This window comes from Papaver somniferum, unplaced genomic scaffold (assembly GCF_003573695.1).
Source record: "Papaver somniferum cultivar HN1 unplaced genomic scaffold, ASM357369v1 unplaced-scaffold_79, whole genome shotgun sequence".
Lineage (NCBI taxonomy): Eukaryota > Viridiplantae > Streptophyta > Magnoliopsida > Ranunculales > Papaveraceae > Papaver > Papaver somniferum.
In genome coordinates this window covers 480751-494877 of record NW_020650859.1, presented here as the reverse complement: position 1 = coordinate 494877, position 14127 = coordinate 480751, and the positions used below count along the sequence as shown (strand labels likewise).

Genomic DNA, 14127 nt, shown 5'->3' with positions numbered 1-14127 from the left:
TCCACAACTGAGAATATTACTCCTCTTGAACTCCTATTTAAAAAGCAACCTGATTATACCTTTCTAAGAGTTTTTGGATGCTTAGCATATCCTTGCCTTCGCCAATACAATAAACATAAACTTGAACCACGTTCACTTCCGTGTGTTTTTATAGGATATAGCAGTGCACACAAAGGTTACATGTGTCTGCATTGTGAAACAAATAGAATCTATATTAGTCGTCATGTTCGTTTTGAAGAGAGATCATTCCCTTTCATGCCTATTCCACAGCAGCTGCCGTCGTCTTGTTCAGGTATAAAGCCCTCTTGTACTAGTGTACTGTTTTCTCATCCTTTTAGGAAACCAAATCTCTCAGCAGCTCAAGAATCTGGTACTCAGCACTCACTTGTTCACAGTGATTCACCTACTAGCCTACCAACAGTGTTGTCTACTGAAAGTGCATCTTCATCTGCTCAAGAATCTCCAGTTTCTACAGCGCAGGATATGGACCCACTCAATGTTTCTCAGGCAAACTCAAGCAGATCTTTAGACTTAAATCAGCATATACAACATAATGTTTAGCACGAAGTTGAACAGCCTATGCAGCAAGTTGCAGTCATTCATCCCATGGTTACAAGGGCTAAGGCAGGTATCTCAAAACCCATTCAAAAATTGTGCTTGAAAGCTACGAAGCATCCTCTTCCTGAGTCTGATTTCATGGAGCCAACATGCTTTTCTACGGAGAACAAAGATCCAAAGTGGAGGAAACCTATGGACGATCAAATCAATGCTCTCATTCAAAATGGTACGTACTCGTTGGTTAAGTATGAGCCTGGCATGAATTTAGTTGGTTCAAAATGGGTATTCCGTGTTAAGCAAAACCCGGATGGGAGTATTGAAAGACGCAAAGCACGTTTGGTTGCAAAAGGCTTCAATCAACAGGCTGGTGTTGATTACGGAGAGACTTTCAGTCCTGTTGTAAAGCCATGTACTATTCAGCTTGTATTATCACTTGCTGTGATGAATCATTGGCAGCTGAAACAATTGGATGTTGAGAATGCCTTTTTACATGACAATTTGGAAGAAGATGTCTTCATGACGCAACCGCCTGGATATGTAGATCCAAATTTTCCCAATCATGTTTGTAAGTTGCACAAGTCGCTTTACGGTCTTAAGCAGGCTCCCCGTGCTTGGTTTTCGAAACTCTCCAATCACTTGTTGCATCTTGGGTTTAAAGCATCAATTTCTAACAGTTCTTTATTTATCCTGCTCTCTGACTCTTACACAATTTATGTGTTGGTATATGTTGATGATATAATAGTCACAGGGTCGAATCCAAGAATGAATACCAAGCTCATTGCGGATCTCGGAAAAGCCTTTGCTATAAAAGACATGGGTGATTTGTAGTTCTTTTTGGGTGTTGAGGTTCTCAGGCAAGGATCAGAATTTTTTTTAACTCAGCGCAAGTATGTAACTGATCTTCTGCGTAGAACAAGGATGGATGGTGTTAAACCAGTGACGACACCTTTAGCCTCAAATGTCAAGATTCAGAAAGTTGGCTCAGAAAAGTTTGCAGATCCAACATTGTATCGCAGTGTTGTTGGTGCACTTCAATATTTTCATCTGACACGGCCTGACATTTCAGTGGCAGTTAATAAAGTGTGCCAATATATGCATGAGCCGTTTGTGGAGCATTGGGAGCTTGTGAAAAGGATCATCCGTTATCTGAAACATACTATTGACTTTGGTTTACATCTAAGTTCATCCAAGGACTTCTCTTTACATGCTTATTCTGATGCGGACTGGGCATGCAGTTTATATGACAGAAGGTCTACAAGTGGGTATTGTGTATACTTTGGAGGGAATTTAATCTCATGGAGTGACAGAAAGCAGAAGACTGTCTCTAGGTCGAGCACGGAGGCTGAGTATAGGGGTGTTGCAATTGCAACCTCTGAAATTATTTGGATTCAGTCATTACTTAAGGAACTAGGTATTGTTGCATCATCTCCAACATTGTGGTGTGATAATCTTGGTGCGACGTATCTCACTGCAAATCATGTCTTTCATGCACGAACTAAGCACATAAAGATCGACTATCATTTTGTGCGGGAAAGGGTAGCTGACAAGCAGTTACAGGTTAGGTTCATATGTTCTAAAGACCAACTGGCTGATATATTTACGAAGGGGCTCTCTTCTCCTAGGTTTCAGTACATACGGGACAAGTTGCACATTCATCCACTCAAGTACAACTTGAGGGGAGGTGTTAAGCGTACATCATAGAGTCTTCCTCAAGACTCTCTGTTCAGTTAGTCAGTCAGTCAGCACTAGTCTATAGGCTAGTTAGTCGTTCTCTTTTGGTTAGCTATAAAATCGTTCTCAATATCAGTAACAATATTTGGTTTTATCAATAACTCTGTAACTATATTTCTGAGTATAAATAAGAGTTTAATCTCCACAAGATTGTTGTGGAAGATATTCACCAAGAATAGTGTTCTAAGTCTTAATATGGATACCCCAAAATTAAGAAAAGAGCGTACTGGTAAATTATAACCCGTAATAACACGAAGAAATGAAGAATTAGAATTTTGGGTTTATAACTGCTGCTCGGCCGAAACGTCAAACCAGTCAATCAGGGGACTTAAATTTGAGAGAGTGAAAAAACAAAAAATTTACCTAAGATAATATGATCAAGACAATGGATCAAAATAGTCGAGCATGCACAAAGAGAAATTGGAGAGTGCACCATCTTGGAGAGTGCGTCAAAAGCAACTAGGAGATGCGTTGAAGGATGGAGGGTGTGTCGATTAACGAAGAGTACGCCAAAAGAAATTGGAGAATGTGCCCAAAGACAGAGGGTGCGCGTGGAATTAGAAGAACATGCGCCGTGATTGAAGGACATGCTCAAAAGGAGAACAAGGGAAAGAAGCTGGTAAGTGCGCCAAAAGCAATTGGAGAATGGAGGGTGTACTTAGAATGAGAGGCGCAAGTGCCATGATCGAAGGATGCGCCTTAAGGTGCAGTGTGGACCAAAAATGAAGCATGCAGGGAAACACTACAACCAATGGGGACCTAAAAAAAAATTAAAAAAAATATTTTATTAGGGGACTGATGATATGACTGCTGGATAGCCCGACGCCTAACCAAACAGTCATGGGACTTAATGTAGATACCCCAAATTGGAGAATAAGAAGAACATGCTCGAAGAGAAGACATGGACATGTGTAGAATAAGAATAGACCATGAAAATGACCTAGAGACTGCGCCCGAGAAAGAGTCATGGAGAGTGCGCCAGGAGAGAGAAAAGATGGAGAACGCGCCTTGGGGACTTGGAGAGTGCGCCCATGGGAGAGTCACGAAGAGTGTGCCAGGAGAGAGAATACAGAGAGTGCGCCTTGGGGACTTGGAGAGTGCGCCGATACATTGTGTATTGGTGGGAGTGTCAGCTTATGAGAAGTTGGAAAGACAATGTATGATGAAAAATGAAGAAGAGAAAGATAAATCCTTTTCTTATGACAGTCAACGGTCATTTTTAGACCGAAGGTACACGTCAACAAAGGTGGGTCCCGGATAAGGCTGCCCAGAGTCCATCAAGAGGGTGCCTGAAAGGAGAGGCTGTCGGCAAGGACACGTGTACGCAGATCGACGTACGAGAATATTTGGAATGTCAAAATCCTACATCTGTACGATGTCGAGCAACCAAAGAGAATTTTAGAAAGCTATAAATACCACCTCAAGAGAGAGATTTTAGGAGATTGATCACTTTTCCATTTCTGTGTAAGCTATAGCAGTGTACTACTTTCTGGATCAGAGTTATTCTCTATCTATATTTTTGTATAACTTGGAGGTTGATCCTCTTGAATTTATACCATATTTACAAGGATCATGTGTGTAACGGGAATATCGCTCTAATCATGTTAAAAGGGCGCGTAACTGTAGTTAAGTGACAGCATTGTTGTGGATGTTAGATTATGGAGGCAACGACAAAAAACTGGAGAACTGTCAAGGAAGCGGCGAAAGGAATCGGATCTCTGAGGATCAGTCACTTTATAGAAAGTTTAACTTTCTGCATTTTTATGATAGCAGAAAAAAGACATTCAAGAAGATTGAGATCGATGGGTAGACTGCAGTTCCTTTTTTCCGTGGCACGTCTATAATCACAACTTTTACAGGAAGTCTCTATCCTGTTCAGCCTCAACAAGATAAAAGTCAGTATTTTTTGGTTGCTTAAGAATCATTGAGTGGCAGTACAACAGGAAAACTGGATATTACATGTTTCCAATGGGAAAAAAAAGATTTGCAATATCCATTCCATGGCAAAGACCACCAAGATATGATGTATTGAGCTTAAGTGGATCAAGGTAATAAAGGCATGTTGTATGGAAAGCTGGTGTTTTTGAGAAACTTTTCATCAACATTCGGGCTATTGTCAACTATGTTGTATTAGGTGCTAGGCGGGGCGAGGCGCCAAGCCCAGCTCCCCAGGCGAGCGTCTAACAATTAGAAAACAACAGCAGTAAGCCTAATTTGGCGCCTTTGGTGCTTTTTTACTTAGGCGCCACTTTGGCACCTCGCCCACCTAGAGCGCCTAGGCGAGCGCCCAAGGGGCCTTTTATAACATAGATTGTCAAGGATGGTTTCTTCTAGTACAAAAAGTCATGTTGCTGATATTGACGAACTTGAGTTTCCTGGTTATGATGACCAGTATTCTCACTTGAGATGTCAATAGAGTCCTCCTGCTCCCAATGTTGTCAATGCAAGTGTATGCAGCTGTTGCTACTATTTGTTATTATGCTGCTGCATTTGCGAGGGACAAGGATAAAACTGTGTTGGTTGCAGGCTCAATTTTGGTCGACACAAGTCCTCTTGTTGCTGAAGTGAATAGCTTTCTTGCTGAACGTGTGGACACGTGTTCTACAAAGGAAAGTCTCCTTCATTCCTTGTAGAATTCGTCATTCCACTAGTGGAAAATGGGGTTTCTAGGACCCACATCAGAGACCCTCACTGACCGTAGCGGATACGTGGACCAAAGATAACGGTCTCTGGTTCGGTAAAAACACGGAAAAATTCTGAGAGCCTAGTTAGCCTTCTCTGAACTAGAAATTTTATTTACTATTTTGCCATCAAGGAGCTACCGATTTAACGACCCTCAACCTCCGATTCAGATCTGGTAGTTTCAATTTGCACGGTCAAGATTCAACTTTGGTATTAACGAGCCTATATATATTTCGATATCTTTCTCTCACTTCACTTCGCCCAAACCTTATCCGCAGCAGAACACCTTTTCCTTAAACACCACCACCACGAACCAGAGTCCACCATGAATTTTTTTCGCTTGAAAGCGTAACAGAAACCTAATGGAAACTCGATAAATCTTCACATCTCTTAATTTTGCGCAGGGTTTAATTTTTCAAACAACATCAGGTAAAGTTAGGGTTTGAATTCAAGTTCTCTTATTTTCTTTTCTTATAACTTTATTTTTTGATCTGGTTGATTCTCCTTATTGGGTTTTAACCATTTTTCGATCAATGGTTAATTTCAGGTTGATTTCTCAATTTGGTGCGGTTATTAGGGTTCATCAGGTACAGTAATTGAGTTTTTAAAAAAAATTCTTTTCTTTTTGTTGATTTGGTTGATTCTCTTTATTGGGTTTTAACCATGTTTCGATTATTGGTTGATTTCATGTTGATTTCAGGTTGATTTCTCAATTTGGAGCGGTTATTAGGGTTTGATTTTACAAACTTCATCAGGTACAGAATTTAGGTTTTTCTTTCAACTTGATTTTATATTAGGGTCTAGGTAATGGGTGGATATGTTTAATTGTAACTGATTTTGATGTGAAAGTTTTATCTGATTTTGGGGTTTGTTTAGATTCAGTTGTTAATTGATTTAGGTTCTTACTGATTTTGTCTCATTTGATATGGAAGGATCCTCTGGTACGTAGATACTTGGAATGGTAGATAATATATTCTGGTTTTTACTTAACATAGGAAACTGCTTTTGTAATTGAGTAGCATATTCTTATTGAAGGAAAAATGAGATTTATGAAGTCTATATATCTACAGACTACCACCTTTATTGTTGTCACTTGTGAGTACTGATGATATCCTTTGCTGTAATATAAGTAATTGATTAGTTCATATACATCATATCAGTCCCACCTTTTTTCTTGGTTAGCAGGTCATACCTTCTTTATCCGTCATATTACAAATTTTCTTGTGGTTGACTCGAGATGTATATATGCTTAGGTGTTTTTGCAGTCTTTTGCTTGTGAAAGTGATGTTAAGACTCTGAGAAAAAACTGATAGGAACTGTGTTAGGTATCAGATATTTGGATGGGTTTGTAATTTTTGTGTGAATTTGTCATCTTTTAGTTCAAGTTATAGCTGGTTTTCATTGTATATACCATAAATATTGCGTATCTAACATGGTTCGCTAATTTATGCTTATGATTTTATTACTTAAGATGCTCAATTTGTTATCTGTATAGGCTAGAAACCGTGTAGACAGTATGACTAGTTGTTACATTTTTGTATCAAATTTTTTATTCTCGGTATTGACTCTAATAAATTTAGAAAGTTTGCATCATATGGGTATGTAAAAAAGATATTTCAAACTGTTAACATGAGAAGTTTAACCTTTATATTTCATTACCACGGATTTTAAGGTCTCGCTTTTGTTTTCAGTGAATGATTTTAGGGAATGAATGATCTGTGGATCCCATATGTGCATCTATGTGCATATGTAGTGTCCAAATCTGATAAACGTTAAGGTCTCTGTCTGTCAATCATGATAAATATTCATATCTGATGCCTAAATATTCACCTTAGATTCTGCTGTGAGAATGTTATTCTGCATCTTTATTATATGAATTTGATAATAGGTGAGTGTGCCATTGTCCAACACAAGCAACATATTTCATAGCTTATAGCTTAGTTCAACATTTTACTCTTTGTAAGGAATGTTATTTGCATCATGTGACCTTTTCACATTGACAAGCTCCTCAATGTGAAAATCCTTAAGCAAGGTTGACCGAATCGATTCCTCTGTAGGAAGATAAAATTGTTTTTAAATTATTGAGCAGTGGTTGTAAAGTGCATCTTACTGGTTACACATTAAATTCGTTTCTAAAGATTGTGCTGGTATATAATCTAATTGCAGCTTACTTACTTAGTTCTTCGTGATTGAATCACAGGTTCTTCATCCCTCTCAGTATAGCACATGTAATTAAATTGGTTGCAATAATGATTATTGGTAGAGGTGAATATCTTGTCCTTTTCTTGTAGCGTTTAACATTTGGTAAGTCTTGGGCGTGTAAAATTTGGTAAATTACATGTCTGCTTGGATCAGTTTGTCTCAGTTCCCTGTTTTCAGTTCTGTCCTGTTTTAGAGTCCTACAGTAAAAGAAGGTTTTGTTCTTCATCAGTATTTGATGTTTTATCTCTGCATCTATGGTATTATTGATTTCATGTTGAATAAGCACTAAGATAATCCGTCCCTTAACCAGGTTGCATTCATCAGAAGTTCTGCAACTGGTTCTAAGGTGATGGCCTTTGCATCTCAATTGGTTAAGTTATGTTATAGCTTTACCTTGGAATTATGTTAAGTTTTTTTATATTTTTTGAGCCTTCTCATTTGGTATGTGACTGTGTAGCATCCTGTCTCTATGGAACTTGGTGATAAAATTCCAATTGTAGGTTTTTGAAGTTACAGATCTTGATAAAGGTTAGTTTCAATGGCCTAGAAGCCTTTTTCGTATAGAATTTCCCTTACTGTAAAGAAGTATACATAGTAATTTCATTGTGTATCTTAACTTTCAATAAATCCTTTGTCAATTCTTAATTGTTCCATCCAAACCTTGAAAGTATCGGTACTTATAGGTATGGGCGTTCATACATTTGTGTTGTGTTTGTAACAGCTGTCGAGATGACTATTTTTGGTTGCTTTTGGACAAATAGCCAAATCTATAGTGCAACACCTACCCTTCTACTGCATGTAAGTTTTAGAAATGGACGCATTTGTTTCTCCTTGACCTTTATCTCTTGTGCGAAATTTGGATTTATTTTCCCTGGAACCATCTACATTTAGTTTGTCTTGCCAATCAATCCAAAAATAGCAATAATTGACCCATCTCTTTATGCATCACTAATGAAGTTTCTGTGCTTAGGGCCTGCAGTGGTGTACTAAGATTCGTCATGGAAAGTGGTAACAAGGGTTGTTAGGTTGTTTGCTTAACTGTAGAGTAAGTTGTTCATCTTTGCAGCTTGTAATATTCATGACTGTTACGTATCCTTAACAAATTCTGAATTGTTGTGTTTTGATATGTAGGTTCTCTTGATATCCTGGTTACTTTGGAGCTTACACCTTAGTGAGAGGCATGATAGTCTCAAAGCATTTTTTATATGTTTCTTTTGGTTTGGCATCAGCTCTACAGTTTTAACATTTCAATTCTTGCCTGTCACACGTTGTCGGAACATCGTCTATTGGTTTATCAATTAGTTTAGCATGTTGTTGTTTGAACTTACTAGCTAGCTTGGACATATATTGTTCTGAACTCAAAATTTCCTCTTTTTTTGTGTAATTTTAAACCCAATGGATAAAATGAATGAATGTTAAAATTTTCAGTTTGATTATAAATTTCAGTCAAATTTGAAGTTGTATTTGAATTTCAGTTAATTTGAAGTTGCATTTGAATTTCAGTTTGACTTTAATTTGACTTGACTTTAGTTTGACTTCAATGTCAGTCAGATTAATTCAGATTCAGGCATTTCAGCTGATCTGAATCTGTATTTTTTTTATATTATAATTCAAATCTACGACCCACGCGCACGGGATCAGCATCTAGTTACCGTAAGAAACGGTCTCTGTTCAGAGACCCACGCGTAAGGGGCCGTGCAATTAAAAAACGCTTTATCAACGACCCATTCAGAGAACCCTAGAACAGGTCGTTTAACTCTTATATATGACCTGTTCTGAGGGCCGCGGAATGTCTGTTTTCCACTAGTGTTCCAACTGTAAAATTGATACAAAGACCTATAATATGAATTTTGTTGAGTTCAATTTTGTTCCGAAGAGAGTCAATAGACTCAATGCTACGGCTGATAATCTCGCAGCGTACTTGACTTAGTGGACATCTTCTTAAATCCTTCCTTCTGCAGCAACTCAACTCATGGACCAGCTAAGTTTTGGTGCAGAGGTACTTTGCAGACAGTTACAATTTTTGCCATTCTGCTGGCCATAGTGATCTTTATGTTACAACACTGTTGATGTTCATTCTGTATTGGCTAAACTGGTTTCTGCTGACAAAGGATGCATTTTGTTACTTACATACCAATCACTCTGTGTAGTTCAAGTACCTAGTAGGGATTCTTGTTACTCTGGAATCAGGAGAGATTTGCAAAGACAGTTGAGCGCTGTTAGAAAGCTGTACTGTTATATTGCTTTTATTTTGTTGCCTTGTTTGTGTTTTATGTTTTCGCTGAAGTTGTAATACCTGGGATCTTGAATTTTGTATAAAGAAACTCTGCTTAAACAACATCCAGAATAATCAACTTCTTTTGTAGTTTCTTACCCAATGAATTCATGTAGCTTGTGTTTTCTGAGGCATGACAAACCCTGGAACATCAATGTAAATGCAAGCAAACCTTTCTGCAGGTTCCCAGTTAGTTACTAAAATGCCAACAGTTTGAGCAAAAGCATAAATAGGTTCCCGAAGCTTGATTCCCATTTTGAAGCTCTAAAAGTTCATAACATTCTGGAACATACCCCATGTTTTGATGGTGATAAATCTGATTCTGCTCTGCTCATGTTTTAACATTAATCTATTCTTTGCAAGAAAAAATAAAAACTACAATGCCTCAAAGATCTCAGTCAAAATTATTCTACATAGCCACAGGATCACTCTAAGCTAGCACAGCCATCACATCGGCTACCCTAAGAGCAATGTAATCAGAACCATCAGCGCCTTTGAAGTCGTTTCCAGCATACTTGGAGTATAAGACAGAGTTCCCTGGAGCAACTGATAGTGGCTTCCTCTTTCCTTCCTCGTCAAGAGGACCGGGACCGACAGCAATAACCTAAGACACAGAAAACAAGCAATGCTTTACTTTACAATCTAACCAACAAACACCACAAGAGGTAGGCCGTACATGGATATTGATTGATATGAGCAGGTTATGCATGTGTAACTCAAACCCGTCAAACAGAAGTTTGCTTACCGTTCCAATGGAGGGCTTCTCCTTGCTAGCCTCTGTCAGAAGTAATCCACCAGCAGTCTCCTTCTCTGCCTCCTCAACCTGGAATCGCGATCATGTGTCAGAGCCACTTTAAATAAGTAAACACTCAAATATGTAATCACAAATTAGAGTGCAACAAAAGGAACACAACGACTCCCCAATCTAAAAGATTTCCTGCTTGGGTAAAAGCAATTACGTTCACATGAACCCAATACTACTATTGTGCCTCGTAGTACAAGGTCCAACCCTTCCCCGTAAAATTCCGGCGCAGCTCTTTTTATTTCTATCAAAATCTAACAAGCTACCTTAAATTCTCTAGATTATGAAAAATCTAACAAGCTAAAGTGAGAACAGACCTTGATTAACACACGGTCGCTCAGGGGCTTAAGATCCTTGACATCCTCAGTCTCGAGAATACCAACAATGTCATCTTCCTTCAATATAAGATGGCTTACTCCATTGAAGTCCACCTCAGTTCCGGCGTATTTGGAGTAAATGACTTGAGCACCAGTCTGCCAACAAATCAGCTTACAATTGTCAATGCTAATTCAAAACCATAGATATCAGAAAAAAAAAACATAGCTGAGTTGATCATTACCTTCACACTAACATCGACTTGGGCCTTTCCGACGGTCTTACCCTCCCCAATAGCAACGACCTCACCTCCTTGTGGCTTAGTCTGAGCGGTAGAAGGCAACAAAATACCACCTGTGGTCTTCTGCTCTGCTGTCTTGATTTTAACGAGCACCCTGTCTCCCAAGGGCTTGAGGGTAGTGTACTGAAGAAACAATAGAGCAAAATAGGTCATTTACTATATACAGATTTGAGTAACAACAAGTGAACAAAAATAGAATCCATCAAATACCAATTGACAGTCATAGCACTTCATTCTTATCCACCAGCAAGTTCGCAAATGTTATCCACTACCTAAACATGCTTCGAATAAACTCACCGAGCAAAGAAAATCGCATAATAATGCCTAATGGTTAGTTTCACAATGAGCCTTTAATTTCACAAACCTTCTCGTGTCTCAACAGAAAGCAAATCAGACACATGGCTGCCGGCCTCAAACAACATAAAAAAATCACATATTTGTCAACTCAAAATTTCTTCCAATCGAAAACAAAAGCAGCAATTCATAAGACAATGGCTAAGAAATCACTACCCAAACAGCAAAATCACAAGGATTCTATCAGTTCATTCTAACGAGCACTAGCAAATTCATGTGTCAACAACAAATACCCAAACAATAAAATTCACAGGGATTTACCCAACAATTCAATTAGTAAGAAACACAAAGCCCCAATGTAACCCACCACTCCAGTTTGTTAAGCTATACTCCGTCACTAAACAAAACCTTAAGAATTCAATAGCCTGGTTTTCATACAAATCCCTAACAATTCCAACCAAAGATTACAGCAAAGAAATCAAGATAATGTAAAAAGGTTTCAACTTTATCCCTAAATCTTATCCGAACAGCAAACTCATAAGGATTCTATCAGTTCACTCAAACTGAAGAGAAAATACGCAAACAATAAAATTCACAGGGGTTTTAATTTGGGTAGCTCATTCAATCAATAATCCAGTAAGTAGAACACTCAAAGCCTGAATGTACCACAAGTGTGATACACCCGAATCAACTCTACTCCATCCCTAAAACACCCTAAGAATTCAATAGTCTGAGCTTTCATACAAAACCCCAAACAATTCCAACCAATCCTGACTCTACCCACCCCCAACCACCACTCCAATTGGTAAAGCTTCACTCCATCCCTAAAACCCCCTATGAATTCAATAACCTGAGATTTCATATAAACCCTTAATAATTCACAGCAAAGAAATCAAGATAATGTAAAAAAGGTTTCAGCTTTATCCCAAAATCTTATCCAAATAAAAACCAAAACAAACCCTGAATTGAAGATTAAAAATGAATACCTTTGGAGCAACAACAGTAGCAGCTTTAACAACAAGACCTCTGAAAGACCTCTTTGAAGAAGCAATACCAGCAGAAGAAGTTGAAAACTTAACACTGGATCTGCTAAGTCCTTCAAATGAAGGCAATAATCCAATTCCTGAACCAGTTACTTGTACTGTCGCCATTACAACTAGAAAACAAATTAAAAAGATTAGACTTCCATTAGTTTTAGGTCAAAATCAGACGATAAAAAGATTGGGATTTTGATGATACCTGCAGAGAGGATTAGGGTTTTACGGGTGAAGAAGAAATGAAAACCCTAGACTGTAGGAGGAGGAGGAGGAGGAGTAGTTGTAAAACTGATGAGGAGGAAGTAGAGATTTTATGCAGAAAGATAAGACTGTTCTAGAGACTTTAGGTTATGGGTTGAATCGGTTCCAGGAGGAACCGGAATCCAGAAACCGTAGACTCTTGGGTCGTTCCGGTTCCCTGTCCTCGTGTCCCTCAAGTTAACACGTGTCCCGCAGTTGCTTTCCTTTCCTTTACTGCGAGTCCAGAGGATTTAGTTATTACGATTGTAAGTAGGGATTGTAAGTAGGGCTGTTCATGGTCGGTTTTGGTTCGGTTTCTAGCCAAATCAAAACCGAAACCAATACTATTGGTTTCTAAAAATCTAAACCAAACCAATCCATTAACCATTGGTTCGGTTTCCAAATGGTTCCAGTTGGTTTCGGTTTGTCCCAGTGATTTTTGGTTAACCAATAATTATGTCAAACCAAAAAAAAAATACACAAATTTACAGATAAAAAAATCGTAGTTGCCGATAGTATTGGTTTACACAAATATACAGACAAAAAAAAATAAAATAAAAAAATCAAGAATAGTTAAAGCTTACTCTAATTCTAGAGATCAAAAGAAGATATATAATATATCTTAATTTAGTTATTGATAAATAAAAAAAAGGAAGACCGTAGTTGGGGGTGGAGAAGGGAGGCGGCTGAGAGAAGGAGAAGGAGAAAAAGGGAGAGTATCATAATGAAATATTAGATTTAGGGTTTCTATTTATCCTCTAAATCAATGGGTAGAATCTAATACTTCTAAATCGACGGTAGAAACTAAGTTTAAAAATTAATCGGTTTTCCAATGGTTTTTGGTTCGGTTTTAGAGGTCAAACCAAGCCAAAACTAACACTATCGGTTTTCCACTTTCTACACCGTAACCAATCCATTAGTAAATGGTTCGGTTTGGTTTCTTCCTAATTGGTCTGGTTTGGTCCGGTTCCAGCGGAAAACCGAAACCATGTTCAGCCCTAATTGTAAGACAAAAGATTTAGTATTATAAAACAAAGCGGCAAGGATGTATTCGCAAACATATATTGACCTTCTGTTCTATAGTCCTTGTGCAGATAATATTTGGGTGCTATGATGTTCTTCCTACACAACAAGTAAAACGAGAATGGCAGGAGCCAGAATTTCTAAAAAGGGTAGGTAGGGCTGTTCATGGTCGGTTTTGGTTCGGTTTCTAGCCAAACCAAAACCGAAACCAATACTATCGGTTTCTTAAAATATGAACCAAACCAATCCATTAACCATTGGTTCGGTTTCTTAATGGTTCTAACCGGTTTCGGTTTATTCCAACGGATATCGGTTAACCGACTGCTATGTCAGTTTCAGGAAACTGAAAGTTCAAATCTAAGAAAAAAAAAACATAGTTCAAAGATTTTCAAACCTACCTACAGGCTACAGGCATTCACATTCCATACACAATCCAAATTCATAACATTCTTAAACACAATTCAAAAGATAAAGATTAGTAGATTACATCTTCTTTCAGTTTCACCAAAACTTATATAAAAAAAATAAACTAAGCAAGTGCCACCTAACTACCTAAACATCCACAGTCTCCATAACATCTAAACAACATCGACACTTTCCATCTATGCATCCACAAAATCAACTGATAGCTTCAGACTTTCCTGGGTTGCTGACTGCATGTATATGA

The 14127-nt window shown here is 38.1% G+C and overlaps 1 protein-coding gene and 1 long non-coding RNA gene across 5 annotated transcripts; one reads left to right on the top strand and one right to left on the bottom strand.

Moving 5' to 3' along the window:
- Nucleotides 1–5232: 5232 nt before the first annotated feature.
- On the top strand, nt 5233–8636 carry LOC113344563. 4 transcript variants are annotated; one of them, XR_003357870.1, is made up of 9 exons: nt 5233–5400; nt 5519–5558; nt 5672–5726; nt 7172–7236; nt 7484–7519; nt 7674–7701; nt 7895–7971; nt 8153–8218; nt 8305–8636. It is a non-coding gene; the product is annotated as an uncharacterized LOC113344563 (long non-coding RNA). The 4 variants fall into 4 exon arrangements; XR_003357868.1 differs by having other exon boundaries at nt 7631–7701; XR_003357867.1 differs by having other exon boundaries at nt 7631–7701; nt 8144–8218.
- A 1031-nt stretch (nt 8637–9667) lies between these two features.
- On the bottom strand, nt 9668–12510 carry LOC113344726 (20 kDa chaperonin, chloroplastic-like). Its single transcript, XM_026588662.1, has 6 exons — nt 12400–12510; nt 12147–12316; nt 10810–10989; nt 10568–10723; nt 10194–10271; nt 9668–10052 (listed from the first exon to the last, which is right to left on the bottom strand). The coding sequence occupies exons 2-6, from the start codon at nt 12309–12311 to the stop codon at nt 9879–9881; spliced, it is 753 nt and encodes a 250-aa protein (XP_026444447.1). The 5' UTR covers nt 12312–12316; nt 12400–12510; the 3' UTR covers nt 9668–9878.
- Nucleotides 12511–14127: the final 1617 nt, after the last annotated feature.

What these genes read in the sequence shown, in the direction of transcription:
- LOC113344726 (XM_026588662.1), bottom strand. Translation starts at nt 12,311, where the DNA reads ATGGCGACAGTACAAGTAACTGGTTCAGGAATTGGATTATTGCCTTCA. An exon ending in AAGTCGATGTTAGTGTGAAG is followed by an intron (nt 10,724 to 10,809) that starts GTAATGATCAAC and finishes ATTTGTTGGCAG; the next exon opens with ACTGGTGCTCAAGTCATTTA. An exon ending in AGAAGCCCTCCATTGGAACG is followed by an intron (nt 10,053 to 10,193) that starts GTAAGCAAACTT and finishes TCTGTGTCTTAG; the next exon opens with GTTATTGCTGTCGGTCCCGG.